Source organism: Heloderma suspectum, chromosome 11 (genome assembly GCF_057233095.1).
Source record: "Heloderma suspectum isolate Gila_16-S chromosome 11, 16-S_ref, whole genome shotgun sequence".
NCBI lineage: Eukaryota > Metazoa > Chordata > Lepidosauria > Squamata > Helodermatidae > Heloderma > Heloderma suspectum.
Window position 1 is genome coordinate 15,381,364 of NC_139468.1, and position 21,420 is coordinate 15,402,783.

General features: G+C 42.8%; 1 protein-coding gene across 4 annotated transcripts in view; it reads right to left on the reverse strand.

The window, feature by feature from the left end:
• NEO1 (neogenin 1) overlaps window positions 1-21,420 on the reverse strand; it is a 165,859-nt gene that overhangs the window by 51,749 nt on the left and 92,690 nt on the right. For all 4 annotated transcript variants that reach the window (XM_084816935.1, XM_084816934.1, XM_084816933.1 and 1 more), the window contains exon 7: window positions 15,903-16,023. In XM_084816935.1, the coding sequence (XP_084673061.1) occupies window positions 15,903-16,023 (121 nt within the window). The remainder of the gene's footprint in view (window positions 1-15,902; window positions 16,024-21,420) is intronic.

A 21,420-nucleotide genomic window follows, 5' to 3' on the forward strand; every position in this document is an offset into this window, starting at 1 on the left:
CCTGTGTAAGTTTTAAGCCTGTGTACTCTGGGCCAATTCACCCTTTAGAATTGGCTGCTTATTAGAACTTTTAAAAAGCTTACTTAACAGTCCAACAAGGGCACTCTCAAACTACCATGGCTGCAATTTCTGTGAACAAGTGAGTTCAGGCATCTTCATGGAAGTAATTACAAAGAAGTTCCTTCTAGGTGTCAGACTGTTTACTGAGCTATTCAGTGCCCAAACAAACAGCCACTAACTGAACACTACTTACAAATAACAGGCACTATTTCCTTTGTTTTCCGATTTGGATATCAATTGTTACACTACTATAGAAAACAATTAAATTATGGAAAAAGATTCTCAAAATGTTCCCCCACCCCTGGGATATCTGATCCATGGTTTGAAAGACATCCTGAGTAAAATATGAAAACTAAAAAAAATCCAACTGAGAAAGAAAGGCTGCTTACCTGTAACTGAAGTTCTTCAAGTGGTCACCTGTGCGTTCACAAATATGGGCTGTGTGCCTGCATGCAGCCTCAATTGGAAATCTTCTATAGCAGAGGAATTTTGGGTGGGAACCCTTCCCCACCTCTCAGCACACATGTCCATAGCAGGTTCCTGCCTATTCCCACAGCAGGTTCCTTAAGACTGCCGAACACAGCCTTGGAACCAAATGAAACCTCAGTACCACAGACAGCAGAGTGGGGATGGAGGGTGGGTTGTATGAATGCACAGATGACCACTCAAAGAACTAGTTACAGGTAAGCAACCTGTCTTTCTTCGTCATCTCTATGTATCATGCATATGGGTGAATAATAAGCTGACTTACCGGAGGTGTGGTCGGTGTCCTGTTGTAGAAAGCCAACATGTCCAAAGGAGCAGTCAGCTCGAGCCCAGACACCCAGCCTGTAATGACTGATGAAAGTGAACGTCCTTGACCAGGTAGCCGCTTGGCACAGTTCCAGATGGGGAACACCTTTCCTAAACGCCAGCAACGTAGCCCTCACACTGGTGGAATGAGCCCAAACAGGGTCTAAAAGTGGAAGTCCTCCCTACTCATAGGCCAGCTTGACGGTGCACACTACCCAGGCAGTGAACCTTTGCGATGACACTGGTAATCCCTGTTACTTACTCCCATTGCAAAGGAACAGGCAAGGTGATTTGCGAAGAGGCTCAGTCCAGGATATGCAGAAAGCCAGTGTACATCAGACATCCAAGGTATGGAGAGCAGATTTAATGGGAGTAGAAGGTGAAGGAAAGAAACTGGTAAAACATTGTCCTGATTGAGATGGAAATCAGAGACATGATACAGAAAAGTCCGATAGGGACATGTGATGGAATACCACATAAAGTAGATCAACTTGCAAAGCACAAAGTTAACTGGACCTACGTGCTGAGGTGATTGCCACTAGGAAAGCCATCTACCAGGAGAGCGGGCGAAGATCCACTGTACCTAACAGTTCAAAAGGCTTGGTAGTCAAAAGCCTGAAGAATGACAGACAGACTCCATATCTGTACCAGGTGTAGGATCAGCGGGGCGAGATCATGGACTCCCTGGAGGAAATGCTTGACCAGAGGATGTGAAAAGACAGACACTCCGTCCACTGGCTGATGAAAAACAGAAATTGCTGCAAAATAAACTCGTGAAGGCGATAACAATAAACCCTTCTTGTGAAGAAATAACACAAACTGCCAAATGTGGTGCAGAGGGCACCAAACTATATCACACCCATGAAGGTTTGCAAAGGTACAGAAAGACATCCATTTACTGGCATATGACCTCCTGTAGCTGGCTTATGCACCACATCAAGGATGCACTGAACCACCTCCAGAATAGCAGCAAGTGGATCAGTCACTGAATGCAAAGTACAGGCAGAGCATGTACAGGTCCAGATGGCGGATTCTACTTCAGTCCCGAGTGAAGTTCATGATCAATGGAAGGCAGACATACGCTCTGAGGGACAAGCAAAAAAGGAGAGCAAACCAAAGTTGTCTCAGTAACCACGAGGTGAATAGTATGAAGTTTGTCCCATCTGTTCTGATTTTCGCCCAAGACTTTGGTGAGGAGAGGGAAAGGTGGAAAGAGGTACAGAAGTCCACTGGTATAGAAACGCATCCCCTAATGATCCTGAGTCCACACCTATCTGCTGCAGAAATGCTGCCACTTGCTATTCTATGCTTGAGCAAACAGGTCTATGTCTGAAGTGCCCCACTTGAGGAAGAGATCAGCGACTACTAACAAAGCTACTGTCCACTTGTGAGACATTGAGTAGTTTCTGCTGAGGCTGTCTGGAAGACAGTTGTCGATCCCTGCTACATGTACCACTATCAATCCAAAACGATGAGGAACACACCACTGAAAAATGCAGATTGTGAGTCCTGGAAGGGAAAGTGACTTCATTCCACCTTGATTGTTCAGCTAGTAAATGGTAATGGTGTTGTCAGATACTATCTGAGCTAAGTGTCCTCTTAGTTCTGTCTTGAATGCCCACAGAGCCTTCTCGACAGCCGAGCGTTCCAAGAGGTTGATATGTAGAGCAACTTCTTCGGTTCCCTGAACCCTCAGGGATCCACAATGTGCACCTCACCCCAACAGGAAAGCATCCGTTGTCAGCATTCATGATGGTGAGAGTGGAGAAAAGGGGGTGCCTTCTTAAAGATTGAGGACACCCAGCCACCAAGTCAGCATAGTGGCTACACCTCTGGGAAAGTGCAGACATGTCTGACTGGCATCCCAAGTTGGGTTGAATGCTCAGATGCATCAGTTCTGAATTGTCCACAGCTGCAGCCGTGCCAGCACAACCACCACAGTAGTACCTGCCATCAAACCTAGGAGTCTTTGTATCTGAGTAGAACGGACAACCGTTAACTCTCCTGCAAGGCGTATCAATGCTGATGCCCGGTCTAGGGGAAGGAAGGCTCAACCTGGAGTCCACTATCATTCCAATGAACTGGATGTGCCACATTGGTGTCAAGTGGGATTTCTCCATGTTGATGTAAAGACCAAGGTCCCACAGCAGACAGCCCTGAGGATCCCTGCTCTCAAAGACATCACTAGTAGCCAGTTATCTTTATCAACACGCCATGGATGCAAAGGTGTGCCATGACCACAGCCATACATTTAGTGAAACCCTCTGCACCATAGCAAGACTGAAGGGCAATACTCAGAACTGGAATGCCTTAGTACCAACTGCAAACCAAAGGAAACATCAATGGGCCTCGTTGATGGAGATGTGGAAGTAAGTTCTATAAATGCAAACCAATCCCCTTTGTGGAGGAGGAGAAAGATGGAAGAATCATAGAATAGTAGGGTTTGAAGGGGCCTACAAGGCCATCGAGTCCAACCCCCTGCTCAATGCAGGAATCCAGGTCAGAGCATCCCTGACAAATGGCTGTCCAGCCTCGTCTTGAATGCCTCCAGTGTGGCAGAGCCCACTACCTCCCCAGGGAATTGGTTCCATTGTCGTATAGCTCTAACACTCAGGACATTTTTCCTGATGTTCAGCTGGAATCTGGCTTCCTGTAACTTCAGCCCATTATTCCCTGTCCTGCACTCTGGGATGATCGAGAAGAGATTCTGGCCTTCCTCTCTGTGACCTTTCAAGTACTTGAAGAGTGCTATCATATCTCCCCTCAGTCTTCTCTTCTCAAGGCTAAACATGCCCACTTCTTTCAGTCTCTCTTCATAGGGCTTTGTTTCCAGTCCCCTGATCATCTTTGTTGCCCTTCTCTGAACCCTCTCCAGTTTGTCTGCATCCTTCTTAAAATGTGGTGCCCAGAACTGGACACAGTACTCCAGATGAGGCCTAACCAGTGGTGAGTAGAGGGAAACTAGTACTTCCCGGGACTTGGAAGCTCTGCTTCTATGAATGCAGCCCAAAATAGCATTTGCCTTTTTTGCAGCCACATCACATGGTTGGCTCATATTCAGCTTGTGATCTGCAACCATTCCAAGATCCTTCTTGCTTGTAATGTTGTTGAGCCAAGTATCCCCCATCTTGTAACTGTGCATTTGGTTTCTTTTTCCTAGGTGCAGAACTTGGCATTTATCCCTATTAAAAGTCATTCTGTTGTTTTCTGCCCAGCGCTCCAGTCTATCCAGATCACTTTGAATTTTGTTTCTGTCTTCCAACGTATTAGCTATCCTGCCCAATTTTGTGTCATCTGCAAATTTGATCAGCATTCCCTGCACCTCCTCCTCCAAGTCATTAATACAAATGTTGAAGAGCGCTGGGCCCAGGACTGAGCCCGGCAGTACCCTGCTCGTTACCTCTCCCCAGTTTGAGAAGATCCCAAGTGTGACCATCCAGAAGCACTTGGGGGTGATGTACAAATGTAACTCTCTGAGGTCCAGAATCAGTCAGAGGCCTCCATCCCACTTCAAAATGGTGAAACAGTGGGAGCAGAACCTGTCATGAAGCTTGTGCTCCAGGACGCACTCTTATTGCTCCCTTCGCCAGAAGGGTATCCATTTCTGTTAGCAATACCCCCGAAGATGCAGTGATTCTGAAAGGGCTATTTGGAAAGAGATCATTGAACTCAATCTGTAACCCTTTTGGATAATAGGGAGGACCTATGAATCTGAAGGCTTGAAGACAGAATGAGAGACGAGTGCCAAAGCCAGGATGACAGAGGGATGAAAATGAAGATCCAATGAGTTAAAGATGATGTTTGCTGTTGCTGCCTTGTTTCCTATGGGTGATCCAAAATGTTGTTAACTGGAACTGGAGTCTCAGAGCTTGTGCCAAACCCTGGCTTGTCCTGCAGGTGAATAGGATTGTTTATAAGATGGTTGTCAAAACCATTTGCTGATACGTGGATGAGTGTTGACCAATAACCATCCGTCTTTCTGTATTCTTGGCCTTCTGTACTGAGTCCATTGCCTTGTTGGTCTTGGCATTAAACAAGCCCTCCCTATCAAATGGGAGGTCCTTGATTCTGGAGCAAGCTTCTTGTGACAGGCCCATAGACCTAAGCCATGCATGCTTTGCAAAGCTATTGACCCACCATGGCCTTAGCATCACAGTCAGCCATGTGCCTGGATGTATTTATAAGTTGCTGAGAGAAACGCATTGCCTCACCCTGGAAGACTACAGCCAAGTCCTGTTTATCATCTGGGATATGGTTGAAGAGAGATCCTATCCTATCTTCTCCCAAAGCAAAAGCTAGTATCAGGGCACTGCGGCCTGATAGTTAGCCACGCTCACCCCCTCCCCACGAAAAACAGAGGAATAAATATGACACCCCATTAAATCCAACCACTCACTCTCTTTATCTACAGGTGAGGAATAAACTTTATAGGGTTTTTCTTGAGATGCCTCAACAATTATAGAATTTAGGATAGGGCGCTGGAACAAAAACCCCATGTCCATCTCAAGAATCTTGTACATTTGTTCAAGGCACTTTGAAGTGGGCAGAACAGAAGGAAGAGCCTTCCAGAATTGTTGGATGCTTTGCAGTAATGCAGGAAGCAAAGGAATAGCTACAAGTATAGAGGTCTCAGACTGCACTGCATCAAATACTGGGTCTATTATTTTTTCCCACTGATGGTTGTGTCTCCAGACCAAGAGATGGTGCTATATGGAGTATCTGCTCCAAGAAGGATGTTTTATCTTCAGAAGGGGATGGAGAACCTTGATTCTCCACTGCAAGATCTGGTGCTGATATGGATGGAGCCACTGAATCACAGGACGTCGACTCTGACTGATAATCCTCCATTGCCAACTGTGGATAAAGTCCCTCCTGTTGATGGGAAAGCCAGGACTCGGCAAGCTCTGAAGGGGTTAATGTCTTCATATCTGATGGACGGAACAAGGTGGTATGAATGTCTGTAGGGCATAGCCCAATAGGTAGCAGCATGGTGAGTGGTATCCCAGGAAGTGGAGGGATTTGCAATTCCATTGGTGGTGGCATGAGAACAGCAGATAGGGTTGCACTTGGCAAATGCATTGGTAGTACCATGGGAATGGTTGATGTTGACTGACACATTGGTGGTACAGTAGGTACCGATGAGGGAACCAAAAAGGCCTCCTGATCTCATGGTGGTCTTGACACTGTCACCAAAAGGATGCGCTGGTACTGATAAGGCGAATACTACACTGGATAGAGGCTTTGTGGATATTATATGTCCCCGCCAACTACCCTAATGTGCCTCCAGTAAGGCGCTTTGACACAGTATCGGTGATGTGGAGGGTCCCAACCTGATGGAGAACATACAGTCAGGGCCAGAAATATGGGAACAAGGATAACTGTTTTGGCAGTTGGCCTCTGTACACCACCACATTGGTTGAAAGGAAACACTCCCAGATGGGAGCGAAGTCAGGACTTTCAGCTGTAATTCAAGGGGTTTGACAAAAGTGGGGCACTAACCATTCAGGAAGGACAGCCAGTGGTATACACACACACCCATCGTTGGTGGCTCATAAGTAATGGAACAAACCAACATCATTTCAAGCTTAAGGATCGCCTTTAATACCTGGATGAAAATCCTTTGCAGTCAATGACTGCCTGAAGTCTGGAACCCATGGACATGACCAAAGGCTGAGTTTCCTCCCTCGAGATGCTTTGCCAGGCCTTTACTGCAGCTGCCTTCAGCTGCTGCTTGTTTGTGGGTCTTTCTGCCTTCAGTCTTGTCTTCAGTAAGTGAAAAGCATGCTCTATTGGGTTGAGATCAGGTGACTGACTTGGCCATTGAAGGACATCCCACTTTGCCTTGATAAACTCTTGGGTAGCTTTTGCTGTATGTTTTGGGTTATTATCCATCTGCAATATGAAGCTGCGTCCTATCAGTCTGGCAGCATTTGGCTGAATCTGAGCAGAAAGTATAGCCCTATACACTTCAGAATTCATCCTGCTGCTTTTATCAGCAGTCAGGTCATCAATAAACACCAGTGACCCGGTTCCATTGGCAGCCATACATGCCCATGCCATAACATTGCCTCCACTATGTTTGACAGATGATGTGGTATGCTTTGGATCATGAGCTGTTCCTTTCCTTCTCCATACTTTTCTCTTCCCATCATTCTGGTACAAGTTAATCTTGGTTTCATCAGTCCAAAGAATCTTATTCCAGAACTGGACAGGCTTTTTTAGGTGTTTGCTGGCAACGGCTAACCTGGCCTGTCTGTTCTTGGGCGTTACCAGTGGTTTGCACCTTGTTGTGAAGCCTCTGTATTTACATTCATAAAGCTGTCTCTTGACTGTAGATGTTGATAATGACATGCCCACCTCCTCAAGAGTGTTCTTGACCTGGCTAGATGTTGTGAAAGGATTCCTCTTCACCATGAGCAGAATTCTGCGGTCATCCACTTTAGTTGTCTTCCGTGGTCTTCCAGGCCTTTTGCTGTTGCTGAGCTTGCCCGTTAATTCCTTCTTTTTCAGGATGTTCCAAACTGTTGTGTTGGCCACTCCCACTGTTTTTGCTATCTCTCTGATGGGTTTATTTTGTTTTCGCAGCCTAACGATAGCCTCCTTCATTCACATGGACCCCTCTTTGGACCTCATGTTGGGAGTTCCAGTGAACAGCTACCAAATGCAAATGTAACACTCAGAACCACCTCCAGGCCTTTTATCTGCTTGATTGGTCATGGGGTACCCAGGAAACAGGCCACACCTGGCCATGCAGCTGCTTGTCAGCCATTCGTTCCATTACTTATGAGCCACCAATGATGGGCGTGTGTGTATGCCACTGGCTGTCCTTCCTGAATGGTTAGTGCCCCACTTTTGTCAAACCCATTGAATTATAGCTGAAAGTCCTGACTTCGCTCCCATCTGGGTGTGCTTCCTTTCAACTTCAATGTGGTGGTGTACAGAGGCCAACTGCCAAAACAGTTATCCTTGTTCCAATATTTCTGGCTGTATTTCCCAATCAGAGTAGGGTAAATGCAATCTATACCAGGGCTGTTGTTGCCACTCAGAACTCCAACCTCTCCATTCTGAGTAAAAGTAGCCAGAAGAGGCAGAATCAGGAGTCCCCTGTCAAGACAGAGGATGATGGCCATAGCATGTAGGCGATTAATTTTGACTCACTTCAGTCCCTTTCCGCAGGATCAGGACTGAGACACCTCCCAAATTTCTCCTTCCAATTGTCAAGGGCTCCTTGGAGGCCTTTCTCAGTCTAATCCAGTAGCCAAGTCCAGACACAGACAAAGGGATTCTTTTCAAAGCTTTATTCCTCTTTTACAACTTAACAACTCTACTGTTAGCAACTAGATATGAGCAGCAGAGTACCTATGCCCTAAGTTGGATCAGTTGGTCCCCGTTTGAAGGAGAATCACTGGCAGACCCTGAACTTATGGGCTAGGGAGAGTCCCTCCCCTTTTCCCTTGGATCCTCTGGGTGCAACCGTTGTTTGCGCGCCAACCAGGCACTATGCCTCCTTTCCGCGCCCTCCATTTGGCGCCGCTCCCTGCGTCGGCGTCATGTGTCCAGCAAGTCTGCTTCCCGCGCTCTCTCACTCCCGGGACTGCTATCTATGTCAGGAATGCCGGTGGGAGGAATCTCTGTCAGCTGTTGGCCCTGGGAAGGATGAGTGCGCTCCTCTCCCAGAAGCGGCTGCTCTTCCTCTGAATCAGAACTACTCTGGGATTCTATGGGCTCAGTGTCTACCCTGACACCAATGTAGAGGCTTATCATCTGAGGGTCCTCTAACGACTGGATGCCAGGTACCAGTTTCGATATTGGTCGGAGATGCAACACTATCAATGAATTAAATAACAGTGGAGGTATTGGTACTTTCCGTATTGACATTGCTATTGAAGCTGACAGGGTCGAAGTTGGGGTTGTTGGAGACTGGACTGAAGATGATTTTTATTTTTCTTCTTTGACTCCAGATGAATCTTATGAGTTCTTACCCTTTTAGTCAGCTTTTTGGCCAGAGCAATGTTCAACAACTGGTCTGGTGTTGGCGGATTGGTATGAGTAGCCTTGGAGGTAGTTGGCAAACTTTGCCTCATTTCTGATGGAGGCTTTGATCCCAGATCAACCAAAGGATCCACATTTGAGTGGGACAGGGTCTGTGAAACCTCAAAGGAGGAGGGGGTCCTTTGCCACTTTGGACAATTTTGCAGGTGTTCTCCCCCCGGCCCCTCAGGCAATACTCACTCTAGCCCTGGTTTCCAAGAATGGCTCAAAATCTGGTGGACCAGTTACACCTTGCCTGTTTTGGGAAGGCTTGGAAAAATAAGCAGGCATTGACTTTATGTTCATCTAAATAAAGGAGACAGTTTGAACACCCATATGGTGGAGGGAGTTTATTGCCACAAGGGGCACACTTGCAAAATGGGGCCCAAAGGGCCATACGCCCCCAGGCGATTGCTGAGATCACAAACAAAATAAGTAACACAAAAACTATAGAAGCCACTAGATAGAAAGGGGGGGGGGAGGGAGAGAGAGAGAGAGAGAGAGAGAGAGAGGGAACAAAAGTTAAACCTCCGCAGATTCTAGTTTTCCATCAGGAAGAAGTGAACAAGATGAGAAGATTCCCTACGAGGCTGTCACAATGATGGTCAAAAGAGAACTGAGGGAACAGGCAGGAATTCACTATGGACATGCACACTGACATGGTGGGGGAGGGGTCCCACCAAAAATTCCTCAGCTACAGAAGGTTCCCAATTGAAGCTCTGTGCAGGTGCAAAGCCCATGTGTGTGATGCACAAAGACCATGAAGAGAACATTGTAATTATTGAGCCTCTTTTGTTTGATGGAACTTGGCTACCAGACCACAAAACTCTCAGACGTGTTAGACGTGTACAAAACAAACATATTGGAACACAGGCTTAGTGTCTTACTTGATGATTTGTTGAATAGATGCAGCAAGGGGAAGGCATTCTACCTCTGGGCTTCTCTTGAGAACAGAATGCATATTGTGCAGAACAGTAGCAAAATGCTCTGGAATGCACACAAGCACCTTAATCAACAAGACTGTTTAATGCAGATGCAGTTTGAATCTAGATTTCAGCAAGCATACATATAATGTAAGTTATGCTTCTACTACTTTAAGAGAATTTTAAATTCTTCCCCTTATTTTAAGGGTTTCAAAGGGAATATTTTTCAGCAACATAGCAAAGGAAAGAGTGCCATTACCAACAATATTTTGTGGAAAATAGCAGGAATACTTTACATTCTTGGGGCTTGTTATTGTATGATAAGCATTTCTGGATTCCACTGTTGTATTTTTTTTCTAAACCTCTCAAACAAATGTACTTCACCCAAGAATGAAAATAAAATTTATTCCTAGTTACAAATACTTCTAAGTATAATTATTTTTGTTATAAAAGTGTGCTGTGCTTTCTCTTGCTTATTTAACACCCCTTCCCTCTGCCACCAGCTTTTAATCTCCTCTTTCCCGTTCAATGTTACATGAAATTGGTTGTGTCCCAGTTTTAAACTTTAGAGTTAGGACTAGTAAAATACCAAAATACTGATTCCCCAAACTGCACTACACCAAAAAGCCAAATACGTCAAGCTAGGGCAAGAGGCTCAAGCGGGAATCTAAGCACAGCAGGCAGAAGACACTGCTGTGTACAAGGACAAAAGTATAGTCTTCTGGTATTTATAGCAGGCCTGACCAGGCTGTACACTGCTTGCCAATCAGAGGGGGCAATGTTGTACACTGTTCCTTTCTATGCCTAAAGAAGGCTCTAATGCATGAGAACACACAGAGACCTAAGTAATTCATTAAACTAAATCATTTCAGTTCATGAAGTTAAAAGTTGAAAGCCAGAGTCCCTGACAACGTCACAGAAAGCTCCCACTGCTTTTAGCAGATTTATAATGCACTATCAGATGTGCCCACACCAATGGAGGCTAATAAATAAATAAATAAATAAATAAATAAAATCATAGTTAAATGTTGTCGTTAATTAAGGCTGCTCTTCCAGGGTTGGTTGTTTTTTGGGAAGAAGTGAATAATTCTTTAAAGATATACATCCCCCCTCCTTTTCATTTCAAATGGCATTTTGGTTGAAGACCTGCCATTTCAAGGCTGGAGCTCTTCTTCACCATCAGATATCAGCGAGCAGCTTCTGACCGACTCAGTTTCCTTGCTAAGTGGAAGGAGAGTGCTCCTCTGTTTGTTTCATTTGGAAGTGAATTAGGATAGACCAGAATCTAGCTGCTTGTGAGGATTCACTTGAAACAAAGAATTCCATCCTGCCATATTAAGAAGCAGGCTGGAGCCTTCCCCACCAGCAGATCTACTCATAAAGTGCTACAACTAGCCATCTGGCAAAGTAGGCTGAGGCGCATAATTGCAAATAATTCCTGGGTTATCCTTTGTAAACGTGGGCTGCAAGCGCCCAACATATGAATCTATCAGGGCAGCAAAGAAGGAAAGGAGGAAAAGAAAAAGAACAAACTAGGAGTGCTGGTGCTCACACAGCCTTAATTTGTTGGGTTGTTACAGGAAGTTAGCATTAGTTAGACATGACAGCACTGAAACTAGGGCGGGGTGATTGGGACAGGGATGAAAAATTATTAAAAGGTCAGGTAACAGATTGCCAATAGTTAAAATGATGTCAAATTATGTAATTTTTCAGTTTGGAAATACACTTTTTAAACTGATGTAAAATGTTTTAATTTAGACAACTGTACACTAATATACTCACAATCTTTTAAAAGAATACCATCCCTTATAATACAGCAAAACAATTTCCATCTTAATTATTTGCCCTGAGAGTTGCATCCACTATTCAAAAAATAATGTATTTTTTTCTTTAAAACTGTATATTCTCCGTCTCCCTTCATTAACCCTAATGAAACATTAACAGAGCCATTATGACTAAATTCCATAATTTGATCATCCATTCTGAAATAGAAGGAATCTTATTTTGTCTCCAATAGCAAGCTCATACAACTCTGGCTGCTACAACCATATTAAATAACAGTAATAATTTTTTCCTTAGAAATGGCGTCCTTCCATGTGTTAACAGAACAGAATCTAAAGTTCTTTCTTCTTTTCAGTTTATTTTATTTTAAATGTTATTTTCCAGTGTTAACTAGAGGCAATCTTTAGTTGCCACAAGTACTATTTATGCATTGGAATCAATCTCAGAGCCAATTCCTGACAGCTGTGAAAAATACATAAAGATGGCTTGGAAATGAATGAGAGATGTATAAAGACAAAAAGTGGGAAACGAGGAGAGAGCAGAGTGGGAGGAAGGAAAAGGTGAAAAAAGTTAAAGAGCTGAATTAATGGTACCACTACACATTACAATTATTGCAGGGAAAAACAGTTTTTATACCATGCTGGTGTTTCCTCAGCAATGTCAGACCTGGTTCGCACGTTATGACAGCCCACTGTGGGTTAATTTACCTGCGGAAGCTGTTGTGTCATGTCGGGTGTCCAAGGGCGCCATTTTTACATGGCGCCCATGGGTGCCCAGCTTGCTGTGGCTTGTTGTGTCATGCAAACCCAGGTGGCAGGGGTTGTTTGAAGGTTCGAATACCCTCAAATGACCCTAAAACAAGCCATGGTGGACTGTCGTGTCATGCAAATCAGGTCATAATGTGCAGTGCTGCCCTAAGGCTATGGTTAAACGATAAGGAGAATGTTGATTCAAAAGACTGGACCCTTTTCATTTTTCAAATTATAAAATCATATAGATGAGCTCAAGCTTGATCCAGAGTCATCTATTACAACACATAAATTACAATGCTTTATCCTTCTTGTTACTTTTTCCTCCTGTTGCTACAATTCTATTTGTAATCAATGTTGAAAATGTAAAAGAACTCAAATTTTATAAAAATCTGAATTGTTGACTGTCCTGCTGTTTAAATAAGAATGTGCTTGTTGAGCTGTCCCCCAAATACATCAGTATAATTTTATGGATTTTTGGCAAAGAGGATGCTTTTAATTTTTCCAATGTAAACGTTTAAAGGAAGTCATAAAGTGCGATAAAAGCACTCCACCCATACTCGTGACATATTTTGCTTTAAAGGAAATTATTTAATTTTTTCCTGTCATGTCCAATAGTCAAAAAAGGTGTGCCACTATCAATGCATCACACAGAGAGAATTCAGAAAGGAAAGCATATTTTCCTATCATTCCAACCAGAAGTGATGTTGTATTTTAGATAAGATACTAGTGTTAACATAGGAGCAACATAAAGGCAGGCTATGTTTTTACACCCAACCAATAAAGGGACACACTTCTTTCCTTCCCAAGCTAGGAAAGCTATAAATCCAATGACAGAAACTACAAACCCAATGATAGAAACCACACTGCAGTAAAAAAACAAATGGTATTAGAAATTATACATCCCTAAATGGAAGAAGCAGCAAAACAGCATTTAATTAAAATATGTTTTCTAATATTCATTTCTTAAGATTAAAAAAACCTAATATATCCTAACCTGTAAATATAAATATCCTCAAACTGAAGTGTTAATACAGAGATTCATCCTCTTGAGAATGGTGGAATCTTCAAAATTGTACTGCTTTGATTGTAATTGGAATTGTCTTTAATGCTGTGTTTTTAATATTGTATTTTAAATGTGATTTTAATATTTATATGTGAACTACTTCAGGATTTTATTACATTTACCAGTATATAAATATCACAAATAAATAAATGTACAGGAACAAAAAAGTAAGCAACTGATTCTGAACTCACAGTATGCTCAAATGTAAAATAGTTATAAGTAAATATTACACACACCATAAGTAATGAAGAATACCCTGTTCTATTACCAATGGAGTTCCATCCTGGCATTATAAAGTAAAGATGATTTGTCCCGAGTAGAATTTTTGTTGTTTTATCAGCCATTTCTGGTTTCAACAGCTATAAATTACCTATCCTGTATGATTTCCCCATGCTTCTCTTTCCATTGAGTAGTGGGAAGTTTTAAACTGCCACGCTTAACACTACAAAACAAAGTTTTACCAAACCAATGAAAGGCACTCCCCAGAGAAGTACCTGAATTATTGAAATAATTTCAACCTCCAAAAAGATCATTTTAAAAAGGTATGTTATTTACTGCCAGAAAAAAACATGTAAACAAATAGAACCCAACTCCTTTAGACAAAATTTTTAAATGGTTGAAACTGAGACAGTTTTCATTCACTTTTTTTCTGACATCAAGGAGATTCTCTATACCAAATTCCATGCTGGTAGGACAAACTATTGATTTTTAAGGATTAGAGTTTCCATGCTTTATAGTAGTAAAACGCTAACATCTCATCCTCTCTTAACCCCAAAGCCACCCCACACAGTTCTGTGATATAGATGTATGTTCTGGTGTATGCCATTTAGTAAAGTGCTGGAGAAGGTACAACTCCACACCTTGAAATGGAAAGAGCCAAGCATGCAACTGTCACAAACAGAAAATCTGCACTGTCAAAGAACATAGATATTCTGCCCTTTCAGAATTAAAAGATAATAAATACCCACCTTTGAAAAGCAAGCTAAACATGGCCACTCCCATTTTATAGAACAGAGGAGATCGTAGCACAGGCTTTTTAGGTGGTGGGGGAGGCATGAAAATAGATAAGAGGAAAGATTGGGTCTAGTAAAAGGGGGACCATTGGGGCTCAGGCAACAGAGCTGAAGGCCAAATAGGTTGAGCAAGGAGAGGGAGAACTGATTCATTCACAGCCTTGGAACTTATCCCTAGATCAAGCGCAGAATATGCAACAATGAAAGAAAAGTTATAAAAAGATGTCACATACTGATGGGCAGAGGCTAAAGAGTTGCTACCTTTCCCTCATGTTTAGCCAACTACTTTAAGAAAAGCCTCAGTAAACAGCACACGGAGAAACCAAGACTACCCTTCCCTGTTGTATTCCATCTCCAAGTGCAATGTGAATGCCTTTGGTCTCAGTAGATGGATATATTTTATTTTACTTTATTTATCTATTATATTACTATACTGTCCCACTGCCAAAGCTCTCTGGGCACTTCACAACAATTAATCAATCAATATTGATTTTTGCTTTGTGATATGAAGGCATCACTCCACTGGGGAAGAGGGTTGAGATGAATCAACAGGCATTGGAGAAGCCAGCAGAAAAAGCCACTGTGGCAATGGCAAACAGACATGGGAATAGTAAGCAGGAGATTAAGCAGAGACAAATGCTGAAGTGGGGTGGGAGGAAAAGATAATGAGAGATCTGATGGAGCTATGGTGGCGGTCAATAGAAAAGTCAAGGATGAGGAAGGCTGCAACAGTCTCAGGAGTGGTGGGTGTCAAAAGGAGGTTTCACAGAGATGCCATGTTCCTGCCTCCTCCCTTTTCTGGGGCTGCTTGTTTCAATCTTTTGCCATCTCTTCTCTCAGGTGCTCTCTGTCTCTCTCACATGCACCCTGGGTCTGTTTGGGGTATGCTTGCATTCCTCCCCAGTGCAGGGTATTCTGGGTAACCGGTCTTATGAAGCCAACCAGATGAATGGTTCATTTCATTACATCAAGTGCTACCCAGTGCAAGTTCTCTGGTTGATTAAAAATAGTCTTTAAAGACATGAGAACAGTTACAGTACCTTAATTTACACTAAAACAAATGTTATTAAGGAGTCCCTTTGGCAAAGATGTGTGTGTGTGTTGAAGGGATTACTACTTTTAAAAAAAAAGAGTTGCTGATAGCTGTTGTAAATAAACTTTCACTACTGAAAATAAGCATTATTCACTTTAACAAAGCCATTCGTCACACAACATTTTTATATGCTATACTAGAGGAATGCTGTATCTTTGATCTATCATGTCCACAAGTTGAAGGAATATTCTGCAACACACAAGTATAATGTTTCAAAGTGAAGAGAAATAATTTAGAAATTATAATTCACAAAAAACACGAATGTATAGCGAGAGCAAGTAGTGTCTATCCAAGTCTGAACAAAGAATGCCCTGTGGAAAAAATGGTTATAAACTTGAAAATTCCTGCCCCGCTCCCACCACTTGTTGACAATATATGGTCCAACTTTCTTACCATGATCAAGTATTATCAGCTGGGCTCCAGCCTGTATGTTTCCCACATCATTTTCTGCAATACATTGATAAAATCCTTCATCTGATTTTACCAGACCCAAAACCTGTAGGTTATGCTCATTCTAAAAAAGAACACATACATGGTGTCATCTTCTATTCACCAAAAGGAAGAAGTCAAAACCACAAGGGTTTCAAATGTTAGGAAACATTTGAAAATACACATTTTTATGCCTCATGTCACATCCTAACTATGTTTCTGTTCCAGAACTATCTTAGTTTTCAACCCTCAAATTATACAGTATCAAGACTTTAAACTGTAAACCAACTTGAATGCCTTGGTAGAAAGCTGACATAAATGCAGTCAATAAATAGATGCCAATTAGGATATCTCAAGATCTCAGATTCATTAAACTCATTCTTCCTAAGTAAATAACAGTAATAAAATAGGCAATGCATTCATTACAGTCATGTATTTCATTAGGCTTTAGGGGAACGTGGCCAGCAAAGAATCGGGATCTTATTAAGAAACATTTTCCATTGCATTTACTTGGACTTAGACGCTAACTTTCCTTCCATGAATGCAACAAAGTTCAAATTTATGGAAAAGGGCCTTCCTGTCTCCCTCTTCAGATCTTTGAAAATCTGTTCCTGGGAAGTGGGGGACCCTTGGAAGGGGTGTAAGACACTGTGCAGAGAGCTGCACATGGAGGGAAAAGTTGGCAGAAATCCCCCTCCCCACTTTACATGAATAGAAGAGCAATTAGGATTCAACTGTGGTGGGTCCTTTACAATGGGCTGGTACGCATCACATGGCTGGACTCATGGTGTGTTATTTAACCCACGATGAGCCGTGGTGAGCACCAGGCATGTGCAGCCACCATTCTGAATACACAACACCCGATCAGGGTGATAGGGGCTTGCACCATGTTGTCTGAATCTGGCCAGCGTAGGTTATTCGAGGGTTGAACAACCCTTCCATAACCATACTACTAATCAAGAGTTATGCAAGGGTTGTTTAACCCTCAAAGAACCCACAATGGCTGGGTTCTCAGGATACAGCACAACTGCCATCTGGCTCAATCAGGGGTTGCACACTGAAAACGGCAGCTGCACCCACCTGGCACTGGGTTAAATAAACAACGATGACTTGGCCATGTCATGCAAACCAGGTCAATAGCTCAGGAAGATCCCAGAGACTGTCAAGCTTTTCCACCACTACATGCAGGAGCACCTAAGTTGATTGCTTTGACAGTAAGTCTCCAGGGGTATTACACACTGCTCCCGTCATATCCCAACTTCTCAACTCTTTCTACTTGTATGCTGCTGCCTCCACCACCACCACCACCACCACAGAAAAGGAGCTGTTCATATCCTTCTCATTTTTTTTTTTTTGCTCTTGTCCTTCTACTACTACTACTGCTACTACTTCCAGGAGGTATTTCTTGGCCCACAGTCATCCTCCTCTTTCCTATATTAGGTCTAATTTCTCTTCCATCGCTCCTTTTCTTAGAGGTTCCTGAAGGTTATTCTGTCTCCAGTAAATCTACTCTCTTATATAACCTCTTTCCATCTCTCTTTTTTTTAATTGTTATTTGTCTGAAACATGACTCACTCTTTTGGATTCAGTAACTTCTGCTGCTTTCTCTCTTCCTTATTTTATTCCTCATTCTTTCTGCCAATCTAACTATGGTAGTGGTGTTGGTTTCTGGATTTCTTCTCCTTTCTCCTCTCCTCTTTCTAGAGATGGGTAGACTCTCTCAAACTTTCCTCAGATTAATTCCCCCCAAAATTGCAAGTATTCAAATCATGGTTCTGACCTAGAAAAAATGGCACATACCCTTCCTTCCCCATCAACCTGGTACATCTGTAGGGTAAGATTTCAGAGTTTGCAGAGGATGACACTTCATTAGCACCAGGCAAAGACCTTTTAATTTTCTCCAAGTGTTCAGATGACATTTTAATCCTGTGGACTGTTTCATGCTGCTTTTGTAATTGTGGCTTTTGGCTTATTTTATTTATTTACATTTGCATGTTAATTTTTTATTTGTTTTGTAAACTGCCCTGGGGATGCAATTGTAGGGTGCTATAAAAATCCTGACAATAAATAAAGCAAGCAAGCTCATATAAGGGGAGATTTCTGAGGCTGAAAAGGCAAAAACTGATGAGGTGGAGGGAGTCTTACCTTGGCTTCCTCCCCTATCTGTTTTTGCTTTTGCAAAAAAGTCCCATCCACAGGAAATCTCCAATACTGGGTTGGATTTACGGAGATCAATTGCAATGACAATAGTTGAACTTCAGCTGCCAAATCCCCCCCCCCCCATGATCTTTGGTTGACAAATGACAGCATTTCTTCTCCTGCTCAGATTATGTGGGCTTTTATGACCCCCCAAACTTAATCTCTCAGCCCATCTTGAGAGAACTTCAACGTCCTCAAGTCTCATCACATCCCACTATTTGGTCTTCAGGCTGGACACAGTCCCTTCCCCACTTTCTGATGATTCATTAATCTCTCACTTCATTAATTTTCTTCAACCAGATTCCTTTATAGTGGCTTTGACTTCCCCATATTCTGTAATTAATTTCTCCCATTCTTCTTCACACGATGCATACTTAAACTACAGAATTACTTCCACAAGAGGAAGTGATGCCCACCAATTTGGATGGCTTTAAAAGGGGATTGGACAAATTTATGGAGGAGAAGGCCATCAATGGCTACTAGTCCTGATGGCTATATGCTAGCTCCAGTATCAGAGGCAGTAGGCCTATGTACACCAGTTGCTGGGGAACATGGGCAGAAGGGTGCTGTTGCACATTGTGGGTTCCCCACGGGCAGCTGGTTGGCCACTGTGTGAACAGAATGCTGGACTAAATAGACCCTTGGTCTGATCCAGCAAGGCTCTCCTTATGTTGTTACTAATATTTTAACCTCTCTAACTTAATATTGCCTTCTACTTGATTACTTTGCTTATAGAACGCTATCTACTTTTCCCATCTTCTTTCCAGACTTGGCTTACTCTATTGTTCTTGTACCCACGCTACTAGGACATTGCTCCATTTCTGATAGTGAAATAAATAAATGACAGAAGACTATTTCAACAGACAGTTTTCTATTTACTTTACCACTTACTCAGAAATCATCTCTCCCTCTGTCTGTGTTCTTTTCCTTGTATTTTTTCCATTACCCTCTCTCTATTTCCCCAGACATTTGCACAGTTAATTGTTGACAAAATTAATTTAATAAGTGCTTCATTAGCTTTATCTCCCTTTGGTGGTTCATCTTCAAGCTGTCTTTCCTGTACTAGAACTTATCCTGCTTTTTCTCCTACATCTAGTGCTGATGTCAGAAAAAAAAAATTCAGCTAGACCACTTCTTATATTCTTGATCTCATCCTTTCTCAGGGCTGAACTAGACCCGAGGGAAGAGACACATGGGGCATCTCCAAACTTTAAAAAACAATCCAGCAACATAAAACACTACTTTGAACGTTTTGTGCAAAGATGGGCATGATAAAGGACAAAGAAGGCAGGGACCTAACAGATGCAGATGAGATTAAGAAGAGGTGGAAAGAATACACAGAAGAACTATACAGGAAAGATCTTAATGTCCCTGATAGCCATGATAGTGCGGTCACTGAACTTGAGCCGGACATCCTAGAAAGTGAAGTCAAGTGGGCCTTAGGAAGCATTAGTAACAACAAAGCTAGAGGAGATGACAGTCTTCCAGCTGAGCTATTTAAAATCCTAAAAGATGATGCTGTTAAAGTGCTGCATTCAATATGCCAACAAATTAGGCACACCCAACAATGGCCGCAAGACTGGAAAAGGTCAGTTTACATTCCAATTCCAAAGAAGGGCAACGCCAAAGAGTGTTCAAACTACCGCACAATTGCGCTCATTTCACATGCCAGCAAGGTGATGCTCAAAATCCTACAAGCTAGGCTTCAGCAATATGTGAACCGAGAACTACCGGAAGTACAAGCTGGGTTTCGAAGAGGCAGAGGAACTAGAGATCAAATCGCCAACATTCGCTGCATCATGGAGAAAGCAAGAGAATTCCAGAAAAACGTCTATTTCTGCTTCATTGACTACGCTAAAGCCTTTGATTGTGTGGATCACAACAAACTGTGGCAAATTCTTAAAGTGATGGGAGTACCAGACCACCTTACCTGTCTCCTGAGAAACCTGTACGAGGGTCAAGAAGCAACAGTAAGAACCAGACATGGAACAACTGAGTGGTTCAAAATTGGGAAAGGAGTACGACAAGGCTGCATATTGTCACCCTGCTTACTTAACTTATATGCAGAGTACATCATGAGAAATGCCGGGTTGGATGAATCAGAGGTTGGAATTAAGATTGCTGGGAAAATTATCAACAACCTCCGATATGCAGACGATACCACCCTAATGGCAGAAAGCGAAGAGGATCTAAAGAGCCTCTTGTTGAGGAAGAGGAGAGTGCAAAAGCTGGTTTGAAACTCAACATTAAAAAAACTAAGATCATGGCATCTGGCCCTATCACTTCCTGGCATATAGAAGGGGAAGAAATGGAAGCAGTGACAGATTTTACTTTCTTGGGCTCCAAGATCACCATAGATGGTGACTGTAGCCATGAAATTAAAAGACGCTTGCTCCTGGGGAGGAAAGCTATGGCCAACCTAGGCAGCATAGTAAGAAGCAGAGACATCACCTTGCCGACAAAGGTCCGTCTAATCAAAGCTATGGTTTTCCCAGTAGTAATGTATGGCTGTGAGAGCTGGACTATAAGGAAGACTGAGCGCTGAAGAATTGATGCTTTCGAACTGTGGTGCTGGAGAAGACTTTTACGAGTCCCCTGGACTGCAAGGAGGTCAAATCAGTCAATCCTAAAGGAAATCAACCCTGAGTGCTCATTGGAAGGACAGATACTGAAGCTCAAATATTTTGGCCACCTAATGCGAAGAGAAAACTCCCTGGAAAAGACCCTGATGCTGGGAAAGACTGAAGGCAAAAGGAGAAGGGGATGGCAGAGGATGAGATGGCTAGATAGCATCACCGATGCAATGAATATGAACTTGAGCACACTCCGGGAGAGAGCGCAGGACAGGAAGGCCTGGCGTGCTATGGTCCATGGGGTCACGAAGAGTCGGACATGACTGAACGACTGAACAACAACACTACAGCCTTACCGCAGCCAAGGGTTCCAAATGTGATGGGGAGTATGCTTAACCTTTCCCCTCAGGCTGTTTTTCCAACTAAAAATCACCCTCCACTCAGTTGGGAGGAGTACTTCAAAAACACTTTCACATGTAGCATTGGTAAAACCATCAGTATCCTAGCACTACGATACAGCCCATATCAGGTTGAACAAATCTGCCATAATTGCTCTACTGGTATAAATAAAAATACTCTGTTTGCAACATGGGTGAAATTTTTAAGATGAACAGACTTCCTACCATACTGCAGCAAGAAACTCTGATACACTACAAAAAGCCTTCCTTGCTATCTAGGTTCACTTGAGATGGTTGCAACTAGGTAGTTAT